This window comes from Octopus bimaculoides, chromosome 2, assembly GCF_046866305.1.
Source record: "Octopus bimaculoides isolate indiv1 chromosome 2, ASM4686630v1, whole genome shotgun sequence".
NCBI lineage: Eukaryota > Metazoa > Mollusca > Cephalopoda > Octopoda > Octopodidae > Octopus > Octopus bimaculoides.
The window spans coordinates 76,617,141-76,632,451 of record NC_142929.1 but is presented as its reverse complement, the minus strand read 5'-3'; the positions used below and the strand labels follow the sequence as shown (position 1 = coordinate 76,632,451).

General features: G+C 35.6%; 1 protein-coding gene across 22 annotated transcripts in view; it reads left to right on the top strand.

Moving 5' to 3' along the window:
- The window catches only part of LOC106874645 (citron Rho-interacting kinase), a 351,869-nt gene that overhangs the window by 74,547 nt on the left and 262,011 nt on the right, over positions 1 to 15,311 (top strand). For all 22 annotated transcript variants that reach the window (XM_089347064.1, XM_089347057.1, XM_089347060.1 and 19 more), the window contains exon 2: positions 5,703 to 5,914. In XM_089347064.1, the coding sequence (XP_089203190.1) occupies positions 5,713 to 5,914 (202 nt within the window). In that variant the 5' untranslated portion in view covers positions 5,703 to 5,712. The remainder of the gene's footprint in view (positions 1 to 5,702; positions 5,915 to 15,311) is intronic.

Genomic DNA, 15,311 nt, shown 5'->3' with positions numbered 1-15,311 from the left:
GCCTAGTACTGGGAACTGATGTAATTGTCTTGCCCCTCCCCTCAAAATTGCTGGCCTTTTACCTATATTAGAAATGATTATCATTATTATAGTGGCAAGCTGGCAGAATCATTAGTATGTCAGACAGAATGCTTAGCGACATTTCATCCATCTTTACACTCTGAGTTCAAATTTGGCTTTTGCCTTTCATCCTTTCATGGTCGATAAATTAAGTACCAGTCAAGCACTAGGGTCAAATTAATCAACTAACCCACTCTGCCAAAATTTCAAGCCTTTTGCCTATACTAGAAAATATTAAGCTGACAGAATCATTGGAGCATTGGAAAAATTGTTTTGTGGTATTTGTTCCAGCTTTTTACATTTTGAGGTCAATTTTGCCTTTCATCCTATCGGATGTGCTGAGGTTAATGGTAACAATTAATCCCCTCCCTTCAAATTGCTGGCCATGTGCGAAAGTGGTTAATAAAGAAATCATTATTATTATCATAAGAAATTTTTTCTCTCCCCTTCCCCCATTCTGTATTGGATTTTTATTGACTATTTAAGCTTGAATTTTTGATTTCAGGAAAACTGGAAATCTAAATATTGAAGATTGAGCTCATTGATTGATTATATTGATTGCATTGTCAAACATGAATGCACTGCAGTTAGTATATGCATGTATTCATTGACTGTATATTTAGATACACACAAGAGCTTTGAAATTGTCTATACATTGTGAATTTTCTTATTCCAATGGGAAAAATCTTTCAAAAATAAAACTTTACCATCAACCAATCATAAAATAACCTTTAATGTTTACTTTGAACTGACATAAAAATTAGATAACAATAAAAGTATAAGCAGTGTTTTTTTTTAGTTCCTCTGGGCTTTTAAAATATTATTCAATGTCGTTCTCTAATTTTAGTTCAACCTTTATTTCCTCTATAACACTTAAATCACTTATCTTTCTGTTGCTATAGTTGTCTAAGTCTTTGAGAGCTTGTTGTTGCTAATCCTTATATCTTGACTCAGATTTTCTTCATGTTCTATATTTACTTTTACTCCTTCAACACCTTAGCTGGTTAATTATGTATCTATTTATTTTTTTTTTTGTGCATTTTTTCGTTTGCTATACTTAAAAAAAAAAGAAAAGAAAAGAAAAAATTCAAAATTGTTTTGGTATTTTTTAACTCTTTCCTTTTTATCCTTGATTATATTTCTTATCATTCTCTTGCTTTCCCCATTCTCCATTTATTTTATTTTTAGGTGCATTCTTGGGTAACAATTTCTATTTTTGAGGTGGCTTGTAAAAGTGAGAGAGAAGGAGAAGGGAAGAAGAAAGGGTCAAAACTCACACTCAGTCTTTCATAAGAATGCATTGTTTACCTTTCTTTTTTCATCTTCTTTGCTGGTGTCAAGTTTACTTAGGATTGTTTTGTTCTTTCATTATTTCTGTTATTTTTAATCACTAATTATGTTTAATATTTAAACTCTCACAAAAGTGTCATCTCAGGATGGAAAAGTTTTAAAGAATTCAGAAGCATAATTTGCACTGAGGAAAATGTTATGGAAGATCTCTTTTAGGTTTACTTATTATGGGATGAACAAAGGTAAAAATAAAAAAAAAGAATGTAAGATAGCAGTTGTCTTAATAATGCAGAAGGTTTTATGAGGAGGCAGCTGCAAGCAGTGCCACATACATCTAAGAAAAGCTTTAGGTTAACATGCTTGTAAAGACAAATGCTTTCTAGTAGTTGTATAATGTTTAGTCTGTAAGCAAATGCAGGAGAGGAGGGCAAGAAATGAAAGATTCTTAAATTTTTTGTGTTATTTTCATAATTTTTTTTCATTTTGTTTTCAAAAAATTACATCAAATGTCATTACTTTTGGTCTTTTTAAGTAAGAAATCTAGAGAAGACTATCCATTTTTAACATGTGAGTCATGCAAGCTCATTGTATGTGCGTGTGTGTGAACTTTTTTAAACACATTATGGCTGTGTGGTTAACAAATTTGCTTCTCAACCACATGGTTTTTTTTTTTTTAAAGTTAAGTTCCAGTGTATGGGACATTTGGCAAGTGTCTTTCAATATAATCCCTGGCTGAGTAAGCCTCGTGAATAGATTTAGTTGATGGAAATTGAAAGAAGTGTGTGTGTGTGTGTGTGTGTGTGTGTGTGTGTGTGTGTGTGTGTGTGTGTGTGTGTGTGTCTTGACATCACATGATAGTTATGAGTGTCACTGTCATACAATATCATTCATTTCCAATATTCTACAAAAATGTCTTGCCATAGGGGGAAATATTATCTTGCTTAGAAACAGGTGAAGGTTGGTGACAGGAACGGTATCTGGCTGTAGAAAATCTGCCTTAATTCTGACTCATGCAAGCATGGAAAAGCGAATGTTAAATTGATGGTGATGATTGTATTTTCTATATGACATGGATTGGTTAAATGAATTTCCCTGTCCTTTCTCTGTTCTTTCATTAAATCCACCTCTGTTGTCAACACTACTACAATTCAAACAACTATTTTTATTATTAACTTGTCAAGAAACTAATTTCTTGATAGATATTAAATATTAATTTCAAAATTACATAATTTTCTGTAGCTTTAGTTTTGTATATGGTTTGTTTCACACCACTGATGTGTTAATTTCATTGCAGTTGTGCTGTTAGAATATTTAGTTTGTATTTTTTCTCACACTTGTAGTAATGTTTTTCCTTAAGCAACTAATAAATATTTCAGCTGATGAGATTTATCATCCTGAGTTGTATGTATATGCAGTCAAGCTTGCTTGTATGTAAATGTTGATTTTGAAAGACATCAGAGCTTACCTATAAAAGATGGTCATTGTCATCATCACCATCTTTTAATGTCTGTGTTTCATTGGTTGGACAGTTTGACGGTATCCAACTAGTCTGAGGACTACATCATGATTCAATGTCTGCTTTAGTGTGGTTTCATCAGTTGGATACCCATCCTAGTGCCAACCTGTTTACAGAATGTACATGGTGCTTTTTTTTCATGGTACTAGCACAAGTGAGGTTGCACTTGCAAAACTTAAATCTCCTTCAACTGAGTGAAGCTTCAGTTGAGAGGCAGGAGGCTTTATGCTAGACCTGGATGTTAAAGTATGAGAGTAGGGGCCAGAATAATGAGGTGTGAACATGGAACACGAAGGTATGAATTGTAGAAGTGAGTGAGGATAGAACAAGTGGTGTGGGTTATATACAAACTGAAAATATTAGCTTAGCTCCATTTGCATAGATCAAGTTCTGTAGAGTGTATGTTTTTTTTGGGGTTCCTTTTTTATAACCAAATATACTTGTCTTTTGATACAAGTGTTTTTAAGAATGCAGTGAGTTATCCAACATCATTTCCATTGATGGAAACATTCCTGGAACTCTTTTTTGGGGGATAGCTAGCAGCTGCCTCATTGCATTATCTTGGATTTCCTCAACATCTAGAAATCTTGTTTTTGTCTTTGACGCATTGAAGATGATCCTGCACAGCTGAAACCTGACCTTCATTTTGAGACAACTACACTCTACACACTTTACTTCCAAGCACTGCTATAAACAATGGAAGTGAGCAAAAACATTATAACTTAATGTGCATGTGTTACAGAGTTCAAAGTCAATCTGTGCCAAGGGGTTTCACTCTGCATACTTTAGCTCTGTTACTATAGCAACAGTCCTGATACTTTTTGATCGAACTTCGTATATACATTTTAGTTTAATTGTATTTCTAAGTCATTAGTATAATTTTAATGGTGTGGTTGTTTTAGAATTGTGTTAACATTGATGTATTTTGTTGAGTAAAGCTGACTTGTAGTACCAACCTTTAATTTGAGTTCATATTCTATTATCTGTGAATAAGTTGTATATAAATTAGTTACATAAAAGAACAAGCATATCAGTGAAAATTGTTGCAAACCTGACTTGAAATTGATAAATTAGGGAGTTTTCAAAACTGAAGCATGTGTGGTCTGTCAGTGTTTAATTGGCTTGGAGAGAAGAGAGTTGACAGGTTGTGAAATCTGAAAGAAGCAGCTCATTAGAGATTCTCTAATGATTGGAAAATAGGTTATGAAATAGAACAAGAAGTGGCTACTACTGGCATCCTATATATATATATATATATATATATATATATATATATATATATATATATATATATCTTTACATTTTAAGTCTAACAACTCTTGGGAGTAACTGAAAGAAATCTTCCATAAAGTGATTTGAAAATATGCAGTTGTTAACAAGAACTATCCTTAAGAATTATCGATCATTTCCTAAAAATAAATACTAAGAAATCAAAAATGAACTATTTCTTGTATTTTTCTAAAAAAAAAAAAAATTTTTTTTAAAGACTGTAATTGAAATAATTTTATGGCTTTCAATTTTAGGTTATATATCCAAAATTTGTTTAATGATTTAGAATATTTTTCTACTATTTCAACTATCCTTTTAAAACAAGACATGAAAAAAAAAAAAAAAAGATGGTGGGGGGTGCCTGACGTTGTTTTCAACTTTGTTAATAGCTAATGAGGTAGCTTCGTTATTTCATGTTATTAAAAAGTAAATAAATAAATTAAAATACCAACAGCAGCATTTATAACTTTTTAAAATTACTACCAGTTGCAAATCAGTGAAGGGACTATATGGTCCATACCCAACCAATCATCCCCCACCCCTGTCCATTGTATCATTGTTATATTCTGCTGCTCTTCATCCCCATGCATCATTGGACACCTCTTTATTCACCATTGGATAAAACATCCACCCTTCAAATCTTGTCCTTTATTGTATTCACACATACCTCATCCAGTCTCCATCGCTCACTATCCCATACACTCTTTCAATCTCTACCTCCCCACCTTGAGGGTCCATACAGACACCTCATTGCTACTATTTTTATCTCTTCACCACTCCACCCCACTCATTCCCATCTTCTCTTCTAAAATGTGAGTGGTCATATAATTTACTTCTCTACAGCAAGAAACCTATTCTGTTCTGTTCTGTCCCTATCCTGCAACCCCTCATCTACTAGCATAAAGCCACCTCTCAGGGTTTGTAGTTTTGCAATATGTATAGTAACCTCACTAGTGCTGGTGGTGTGAAAAAATGCACCCAGTACTCACTGTAAAGTGGTTGGCATCAGGAAGGGCGTTCAACTAGAGAAACCATGCCAAAATTGGCAGTTGAGGACAATGTAGCCCTAGACCCATCTAATTCTGTCAAACCTACCTGTTGCCAGCATGGAACATGGATGTTAAATGATTAAATGATCAGATGATTTCTCATACCTACCCACATGCCCAGCTTTTACTTACATTTTCCAATATTTTCCTCAGATGTTCGATGATTTTTCATTTGTAGCTGCAAATGTTTGCACTATTCCTTCACTGAAATAATTTCTAAATACCATACATTTACAACAAATTAACATCCTAATACTTCAGGGGCAAATTTGATCTTGAGATAAATGGATAAGCTTTCAATACAATGCAAACTCAACTAAAAGCATTTGCTGTTCAATTATATGCCTTTGTATAATAACTTGTTTACTCATCTGAAGAAGGAAAAAAAAATCTGTTCATCAATTAGGAAATTCTTTTTTATATTAAAGTCATCTTATTAAGACTTTGCATTACTTTTCTTTATATATTTTATTATTGTTATTCATTTGTTATTACTATTATTTTTTTTCTTCTTTTAGCGAAATCAAAATGGATAATGAAAGTATGGATTCGATTACGAGTCGAATCCAAAAACTGGAGAAGCTGATGCAAGGAGAAATCCAAGAGGCTGGCATATTGGATTCATTAGTGAACCATCAGGGGCTCTTGGATTGTTTATATGTTTTATTTAACGAATGCCAGACACAAAACTTATTGAAAAACAAATATGTTTATGAGTTTGTGAAGAAATGTAAGTATTGTTCAATCTTTGTCCATGTTTATTCAATTCTGTTTGATAGAAAATACACTGAGATTTAATATGATCAACTGGATGTGTGTATGTGTGTGTATATATATATATATATATATATATATATATATATATATATATGATTAATAATTAATAAAGGGGAGGAAATGGTTTGCTTTTGGTGAAACACTAAATACTTATCCTTCCTTTCCCCCTCCCCCAATCAAAAGTTTTTCAATTTACTAGCTGTTTACATTCTTTCAATTCTCATTCTTCCTACCGAATTAATCATTTGGTTAAGAATAATATCTCTTAGCTTTTCCATTCCAGCATGTTAGGAGAGTAAATATTTCAACGCTAAGATTAAGCTGAATTAACATGATTCACAAACTGTTTTGGTTACTTTGCTAAAGGAAAGGTAAATTCCTAATCGTCTTTATTACCCAATTGTATTAGACCAACATGAGTTGGTCTGTTCTTGTGGAACAGTTTGTTTACATTATCATTATCGTCCATTATTTTAACATCTACTTTTCCATGCTCACATGGCTCAGACAGAATTTGTTGAGACAGATTCTCTGTAGCCAGATGCCTTGTCACCAGCCTGTTAATATTCACCAACCCTGACCTGTTAATATTCTCTCATGGCCTTCATGGAAGGTAGGAAACAATAGGACACTACTTGTATAATGGTGACACTCGCCTACAACTATCATGCGATATCAAGGCAAGTAGACAATAATACGCATGTGGCTGGGGATTTCAATAGGCATGTTGAACGGTAGACTGGTATCTTTCATGGTGTCCATAGAATTGGTCCCTGAAACAGAGGAAACAAGGCTACTGGAGTTCTGTGATACAAACAACTTATTGATCTGCAACACCAACTCCAGGAAGCCAGCCAGCCACCTGATAACCTCCCATTCAAGTAACTGTACTAACCAGATTGATTACATTCTCACCTGACAATGGGATGCATGGTTGCTCTTAAATACAAAGATCCTTCTTAGTGAAGAATGTACCCCTCAGCATAAACTAGTCATCAGTGGTTTTAGACTCCTGACCAAAAGGATGCCAAGAAGCAGACCAATCTGGAAAAGAAAGATTTGGAAGTTTAAAGACCTTTCATATGGTCAGAGATTTAGGGACATCCTAATTGAGAAATCTGATGAGAGGGAGGAGGAGATACAGATTTGTGGCATAGAGGACAACTGGGAATTCCTGTGGGACAGCTTGTTGAGTGCCACAGACCAAATCTGTGTTTGGTGCAAAGTCCCATCCAAACCTAGAGTAATGTGGTAGTGGAACAATGTGGTAAACAGGGCCATTAGAGCAAAGAAACAGGCCTGGAAGAGTGGGCGAGAAGCAGGGAACTGTATCAGATAGCCAGAAGGGAAGCTAGGAGACAAGTGTATATCTAGCCAAGGGAGAAGCAGAAAAGAAGTTTACCTATGTTCAGCGATGTGAGGACCAAAGAACTAAAGTGTTTCGGATTGCAAGACAGTGCATGAGAGAAATGTGTCCACATGGATGATGGTGCACTTGCATTTAATAATTCTGCAGAGTGGCTTGGAAATGCCAATATGAAAGACTGCTGAACGTGGAGAATAAATGGGAGGAGCAGAGTCTTCCAAATGTTGACCCAATTGAGGGACCAGCTACCTGAATCAACAGTTCTTTGGTAGATAAAGCAATTAAGGATATGAAGACAAGAAAAGCCCCCAGCCCATCAGGAATCATTGTTGAGATGCTTAAAATATATGGTGGTGTGGGTTAAGGTCTAGTCAGGTTAAGTAAATCAGGTGGTTCATGAAGGAGTCATACCCAATGACTGGTGTAGCAGTACCATAGTCAACTGCTACAAAGGTAAAGGTGATACCTGAGATAGAAATAATTACTGAGGTATCAAATTGTTGGATCAGGTGATGAAAGTTAATCGAGAGAGTCATAGCCCAACTAATTAGGGAGAGAGTTAGCTTGGATGAGATGTAGTTTGGTTTTGTGCCAGGGAGAAGCACCATTGATGCTGGTAAGGCAGTTGCAGGAGAAATACATAGCCAAAGATAAACCTCTGTACTTGGCCTTTGTTGACTTGGAGAAAGCTTTTGACAGGGTCCCCCAATCCATTATCTGGTAGTCAATGCGGAAACTAGGGATAGACGAGTGGTTGGTGAGAGTTGTACAACCTATGATCAGGTTGGCAATGAGTACAGCAAAAGAATTCAGGGTACAAGTAGAAACTCCATATTAAGGTTTTGTGCTTGTCAAAGCCTTGAGGGTGGATTTGATAGATGGAAACTGAAAAACCCCATCATATATTATTCATTTATTGTCAGTATTCCATGCCAACATGGATTGGATGGTTTGACGAGTCTGAAAACTGCATTGTGCTCCATTGTTTGCCTTAGCAGCATGGTTTCTGTGGTTGGATCCTTCCTATTGCCAGCCACTTTACAGAATGTACTTGAGGCTTTTTTTTCTTAGCATCAGTACAGGTGAGGTCACCATGCAGCCTGCAAAATTAAGATCTTCAACTGAGTGGGCTACAGCAGGGAAGGCAATGACTTTATACTATAGGATGAAGTAAGAGAGAAGGGCTAAACCAGAACAGGTTTCTTGCTGTAGCTACTTTCATTATATAATAGAGGTTGAGAGTGGAACTGGGTAGACATAAGAATGGTGGTGATAAGATGTCGGGTGAACCCTCAAGACACAAGATATGTAAAAAGGAAGTGAGAACAAGAAGTGTGGCTAGAGTAAAGTTTGTAAGAGTGTATGGGAGAAGAAAAGATGGTTACAGATAGGGAGTAGATGAGAGGGTGAATGTTGTGAATTTTGTAGGGGGTGGTGGGGTTTCATGTTTTACTTTCTGAAGAACAAGAATGAAAACCTGTTGCTCAAATAGAGTACATGGATAGGAACAGTGGACTGACTTGCTAATTTAGTAAAAAATTATTCATATAGTTTCAACTTTTTACCATATATTGATCGAAATATTGCATTTTCTTGCTTGGGGCTCCATAAATTGAATGTTAATGACTGAGTTTGTGTCAAGAGGGTAGTAAGCTTTGTCTATTTAATGTTGGGTGTTTTGTTTCTTCCTTTTGAGTTTGAGGCAATGTCATCATCATCCATTAACCATACTGGTATGGGTTAGGTGATTCATCACTGTTTGAGTATGATTCAGAGTTACTGCCTTCCTAGGTGGTTTGGAGAGCTGACTATGTCTTGCTTGCAAATCTGTTTTTTTAGGTGGTGTTGGTCTCATGCTATTCTATATTATATGAGTAAATATCAGCAGATAGTGGAGAGGAGAGGTACATCATAAACAGAGGAAGATGAGAGGTTGTCAAGGAGAATTGAAGAAGCCATTGGGAGAGGACAGTGATGTAATTCTTATTTACGGGAATACATATAAACAATATCTGGCAAGATAAAACCAAGTTTTAACCAAGAAAAATCAAGCCTCAACTCCACAACTCAAGCAAGAAAATGTATACTGATTAATATTGTCTAAACCACCACTGACTATAAGTATGATTTGTGAACAGCCAGATCCACCTCAGACTTACATATAAGTTGTTTCTTGCCTTTAAGAACTTAAGCCAATGCAATGTTATTGTTCTCAATTGTATCTGTTATGAGAATTTAACTAAAGTTACCTTTCATTGGAATTTACTCTTACATTGCTTTATCATATTTTGCAATAATGAAGCTGTCTCCAGTTTATAGTCTGTCAAGTCAGGCATACTTCATCATACTCAACACTTAATATCTATGTTCCATGCTGGCATGGGTTGAATGGTTTGAACAGGATCTGATGGGTCCAAGGAGTACACAATGCTCTACTGTCTCTTTCAGTTTTAAAAGCTAGAAACCTTTCTAAATATCAACCAGTTTACAGTGTTTACTTGCTTTTTTCATGCCACCCACGCTAGCAAGGTTGCCATATAGCATACAGGACCATGAACCCCGAGAAAGGCAGCTTTATACTGGGAGATGGAGGGGTTAAACTTTATGGTTGGGTTATGTCTTTCATACTTTTTCTTCTGAGAATGAATAACTTAATCACTGCCACTTCTAAGCATGTGTGTGTACATGCACACGCACACCTATAATGAAACAGATCCTATGTGTGTCCCTTATCCATTTGCAGTCTAGATACCTCACACCGAATTTGCATTACCTCCATGTACTGTGACAACAATGAGTACTGAATGGGAGAAATAGCTAGTTTTCTTCACCAACACTCAGACCATAAACAACCTTAGGCTCTATCCTTCTTATTCATGAACAACACAGCAAAAGTGCTCAAACTCGCTGCAAATACTATGTCCCGTAACCTCCAATCTTTCATGGATAAAACATGTTTAAAACATTGCTAACTGTTAGGCTTCTACTTCAGCTCTAATCAGTTGTTGACACTATAAAACTCAAGTGAAGTACTTATTCACACACTTGGGACAATTCGATCTCTCTCTCTCTCATGCAAGTATGGCTGTGTGGTTCAGAAGTTTGCTTCCCAACTGTGTGGTTTTCAGTTCAGTTCCACTGTTCAACACATTGGCAAGTGTTTTCTACTATTTATGCACATGCTGACAATCATAAAGATAATACATACCTATTTACAGATCTCAGCATTTGTGTTGTAAACTTTCAACTAAACATTGTATATACTAAGATATTTGTAAAAAACATAAATTCAGAGAGAGAGATATAATGAGATAGTGAGATAGCTAAAGCAGTGGTGACTGCATAAACTTTGCTGTGTTTCATATTGTTCCTTCTCCCTCTCCATCTCTGTATCACTTTCATGCTTTCAATGTTCTGTTTCTTCTCTTATTTGTTTATTTCAATTCTCACTCTTACTCATCCTTTCACTTCTCTCTCTCATTACAACCCTGAGCTAGCTTTACCACTCTCTATTTTTACTCCTACTCCCTGACATTTCAGTATAAACGTCACCAACCCTACCACCACCGTCATTAACCATTATCATATCTTATTTTTATATTCTCTGACTTTTACTCTCTATATATTTTAGTACTTCTCTCTTTTTATAAATCTTTCTTCATTCACCGTTATCAACACCACCATGCTTGCCCTCTGCTACCATAACTACCATCTGTTTACTTTTTGCTCTGTTTCAGTTACTTCCATTATCATGATGCACAATGTAGATAGGAACATACTATTGTATGGATATCTGGATTGTTGATATTCACAATCATAAATTCCTCATAAATTTCTATTCTTGTTGATACTCCAAAACAAGATGCAGTATCTTACTATATTTAGGCATTAGTAGAATTATGAGTTTATGTGACTGACAAACTATGATGCGGTCAAGACATTGTGGACACTACTTTGCAGCCTTGTGGTTTTGCGTTCAATTCCCACTGCATGACACCTTGAATAAGTGTCATCTACAATACTTTCAGGTTGACTAATGCCTTGCGAGTGAAATTTTATTGATGGAAACTGTATGGAAACCCATTGTGTATGTGTTTGTCTCTGTGTATCTTTTTGATATCACTTGGGTAGCAGTGATATATGCTATGTCCTGCATAATCATTATGTTCCACACCTCAGAGATTTGTCATGCAAAGACTAGTGGAATAAAGCACCTTATTTTGAAAACAAGCAAGAGTTGGTAACAGGAAGGGCACCAGGATATAGAATATTTTTTCAGTCAATTCTGGCATGAAAAATGTGGATGTAAAAATATTATTTTAGGTTCACTTTTCCATGTTTTCATAGGTCAGACAAAATTTGTTGAGGCTGATTTTCTTTGACTAGATGTCCTTCCTGTCACTGATCCTCACCTGTTTCTAAGCAAGACATTTCCCCATTGCCAGAAATGTTTTTCACAGAAGATTGGAAATGAACAACATTGTTTGTATGATGGTGACACTTGTTCACAACCATCATGTGTTGTTGAGACAAGGCTATGCATGCATGCACGCACGCACGCACGCACGCGCGCGCGCACACACACACACACACACACACACACACACACACATACGATGGACTTTTAGTTTCCATCTACTAAATCTACTTACAAAGCTTTGGTTGGCTCTAGCCATAAAAGACACTTGCTCAAGGTGCAACACAGTGGGACTGAACCCGGAATCACATGGCTGGAATGCAAGCTTCTCAGTCATGCATATATATAAGTCAGTAAATAGTGGGGTTGTGTTAACCGCATGTGGAGAAATAATAGGAAAATGAAAACTAATAATAAGGCAGAATGCTAAAATGAAAGTATATTTTAATATAGATTTCTAACCGGCTTTCATTGCATGGCAAATTTTCAAGAAGAGGGAGAATGAAAATGTTTTTTTACAAAAAAGTAAAAAATGAAAAAAATAATATATAAAAAAAATAAATATACCAATACATTATATTGTCTTTGAGCTTTTAAAGTTCAATGGTAATCCATGTAGATAATAGTTGGAAAAATAAGGATGCATGAAAATTGGTTTAAAAAAGGAGCTAAAGGTTTATGTGTTAAGCAGGAAGTGTGGTGTCAAAACAGGAAGTGTGTGTAAGGCGAGACAAATCTCTTTAGTTGGAGTTATGAACTCTTTGTCAACAGGAAGTTTATAACTCCAACTAAAGAGATTTGTCTCCCCTTACACACACTTCCTGCTTAACACATAAACCTTTAGCTCCTTTTTTAAACCAATTTTCATGCATCCATATTTTTCCAACTATTATCTACATGGATTACCATTGAACTTTAAAAGCTCAAAGACAATATAATGTATTGGTATATTTATTTTTTTTATATATTATTTTTTTCATTTTTTACTTTTTTGTAAAAAACATTTTCATTCTCCCTCTTGCTTTCATTTTAGCATTCTGCCTTATTATTATTTTTCATTTTCCTATATATATATATATATATATATATATATATATATATATATATATATCTTCTTATTCTAGTTACAATTTAAAAAAAAGAGATGGATAAAATCCAGGTGTCTGAGACCTCCTACTTGAAAGAAAGGCCTTCTCTTTCTGCACAAAGGCTGTACTAAATGAAGCATCTATAAATAATGTAATGCTGCATGGTAACAAGACATGAACTTAAACTGTGATAGAACTACAAAGGCTGGAGAGAAGGCGGTATGATCCATTGGTTGTGTGCCCTCAATTTACATGGAAACCATTGTTGTAAGGCAGTATTTCCCAAACTTTTCACGCTAAATTGCAATATCGCCCACCTATCAGCCAAAAAATGCTCCATCGTCCACCTGTGTTAACCCTCCCCCCAGCGCCCGACACTAAATCCCCTAGGAGAACCTCTTTTGACACGCGCTATATCATAGACTTGTTGCTCGGTTAGTGCCGTTTCGACTAAATATGCAGCTGTTTACAAATCCCTTACTGTGGGTTTAGTTTTGCCATTAGTGTCAATAAAATTCTAAACGTTAACTCTACATTATGCAGACAAATTAATTTTGGTAAACTTGTGCTTTCTTTTACACTGATTTTTATTTTCCCCAAATGAACCATTGATCAGAACTACCGATGCAAAAATAATTAATGATTGTGTGGCCGTTGCCAGTACCGCCTGACTGGCTCCCGTAGGATTTTCGAGTGAGATCGTTGCCAGTGCCCCTGGACTGGCTTGTGCCGGTGGCACATAAAAGACACCATTTCGAGCGTGGCCGTTTTTGTGCGGGTGACACGTAAAAGCACCCACTACACTCTCTGAGTGGTTGGCGTTAGGAAGGGCATCCAGCTGTAGAAACTCTGCCAAATTAGATTGGAGCCTGGTGTTGCCATCCGGTTTCACCAGTCCTCAGTCAAATCGTCCAACCCATGCTAGCATGGAAAGCGGACGTTAAATGATGATGATGATGATGATGATGATTATAAAGAGATTGTATTATAAAACGAGATTCAACCAGATACGAGGTAGGGAAGGCAAACAAAAGTAATTTCAGATGTTTTCAGAGATTGAGGTAGGAATTCCAATATACTTTGATGGTACCACAAACCTTCTTTGCCATTACAGTGATATCGCATTGTGGCGTCATTGTCATTTTGTAATTCTATCAATTTCCCCTGAACATCGTCCTCTCAATCAACCAATTCATCTTTCAAAGAATCAAGTTGTGGAAGTTGATGGAATTGATGTTTTGAAATGTTGAAATTTGGCACATTAAATATATCTTTCCAACTTAAATTGCTGGAGTTATTCAGTTTTTTCTAGAAAAATGATTTTAAAAGGTTATAGAGGTTTAAAGTTTGATCGTTTTCACCCAGTCAAGAAACACAATTTCAGAGCTGTCATTTTGTACGTGACTGCACATTTTGTCAAGATCCTGAAAATAACACTTGTGTTTTGATATGAAACCATAGAATTACGCATGACATATAACCCCTCATAACTTCTTTATTTTCTGGAGTTTTCAGAAAATTTCTGTGAATTTGTATCCTACACAAAGGACTTCATACAATTATGCAAAAAAAAAAAAATTGTGGTGGAGCATGATTCAAGGCCTAGGCCTATTTGCCTGCTATTTTTAGCACATATGACAACCATCTCAATGACTGTGCAGCAAAAATATTCGATAGATAAATAAGTCCGCTTTTTTAATACAAAGGGACGTCGCCTGCAAGTAGTCAAATTAATAAAAGTGCACCCTTATTCTAGGCATGCCTAGATATAAGTAAATGCAGACTTAATTTCTAAAAATTCTTTGTCACCCCAAAAATGTTCATATCACCCACCAGTGGGCGATATCGCTCACTTTGGGAAGCTATGTTGTAAGGTATTTGAGCTGGCTGGATATTAAAGGGAGTATACTGGAATTGACTTGTAACATGAACGAATGTAGGATAAGTAAAATATTGCTGTGAGCTGATAGTGTAGGTCAACTGTAGTAGAGATTGAAGAAAATATGGGAAGAAGTGTTATTACATCTTACAGGCAACATAATGTTGAATTAGAGGAACACACTGTAAGTCTTATCCAACCAATGTCAACATATAAAAACATGCTAAAATGATGAAAACTAGAACAGGTTCGATAGGTTTGTTTGGAAATCTGTATTTTATGACTAGATTGTTTGCATGGTGTAATTCACTTTATCATTAAATGGAATGTGCTTGTTTGTATGTATTCGGTATTTCTGGTTGAAACACAGAGCACACTTGAAAATATTAGGCTATGTTTATTTCATTCTTGGTTTTGTCTAGTCTTTAACAAGTGATGTTACTTTTTAAAACTTTCACTTTGTCTTAATAGTGGATTCTGTGTGTAATCAATTATCACTGGCTTTTTGCCAGTTCTTTTCTGTTGACTTTTACTGTAGTTTTGTTATCGTTAACTGAGAAGCAGGCTTCAGCAGTTATCTTGCTTGTTTTTGCTTCCTTA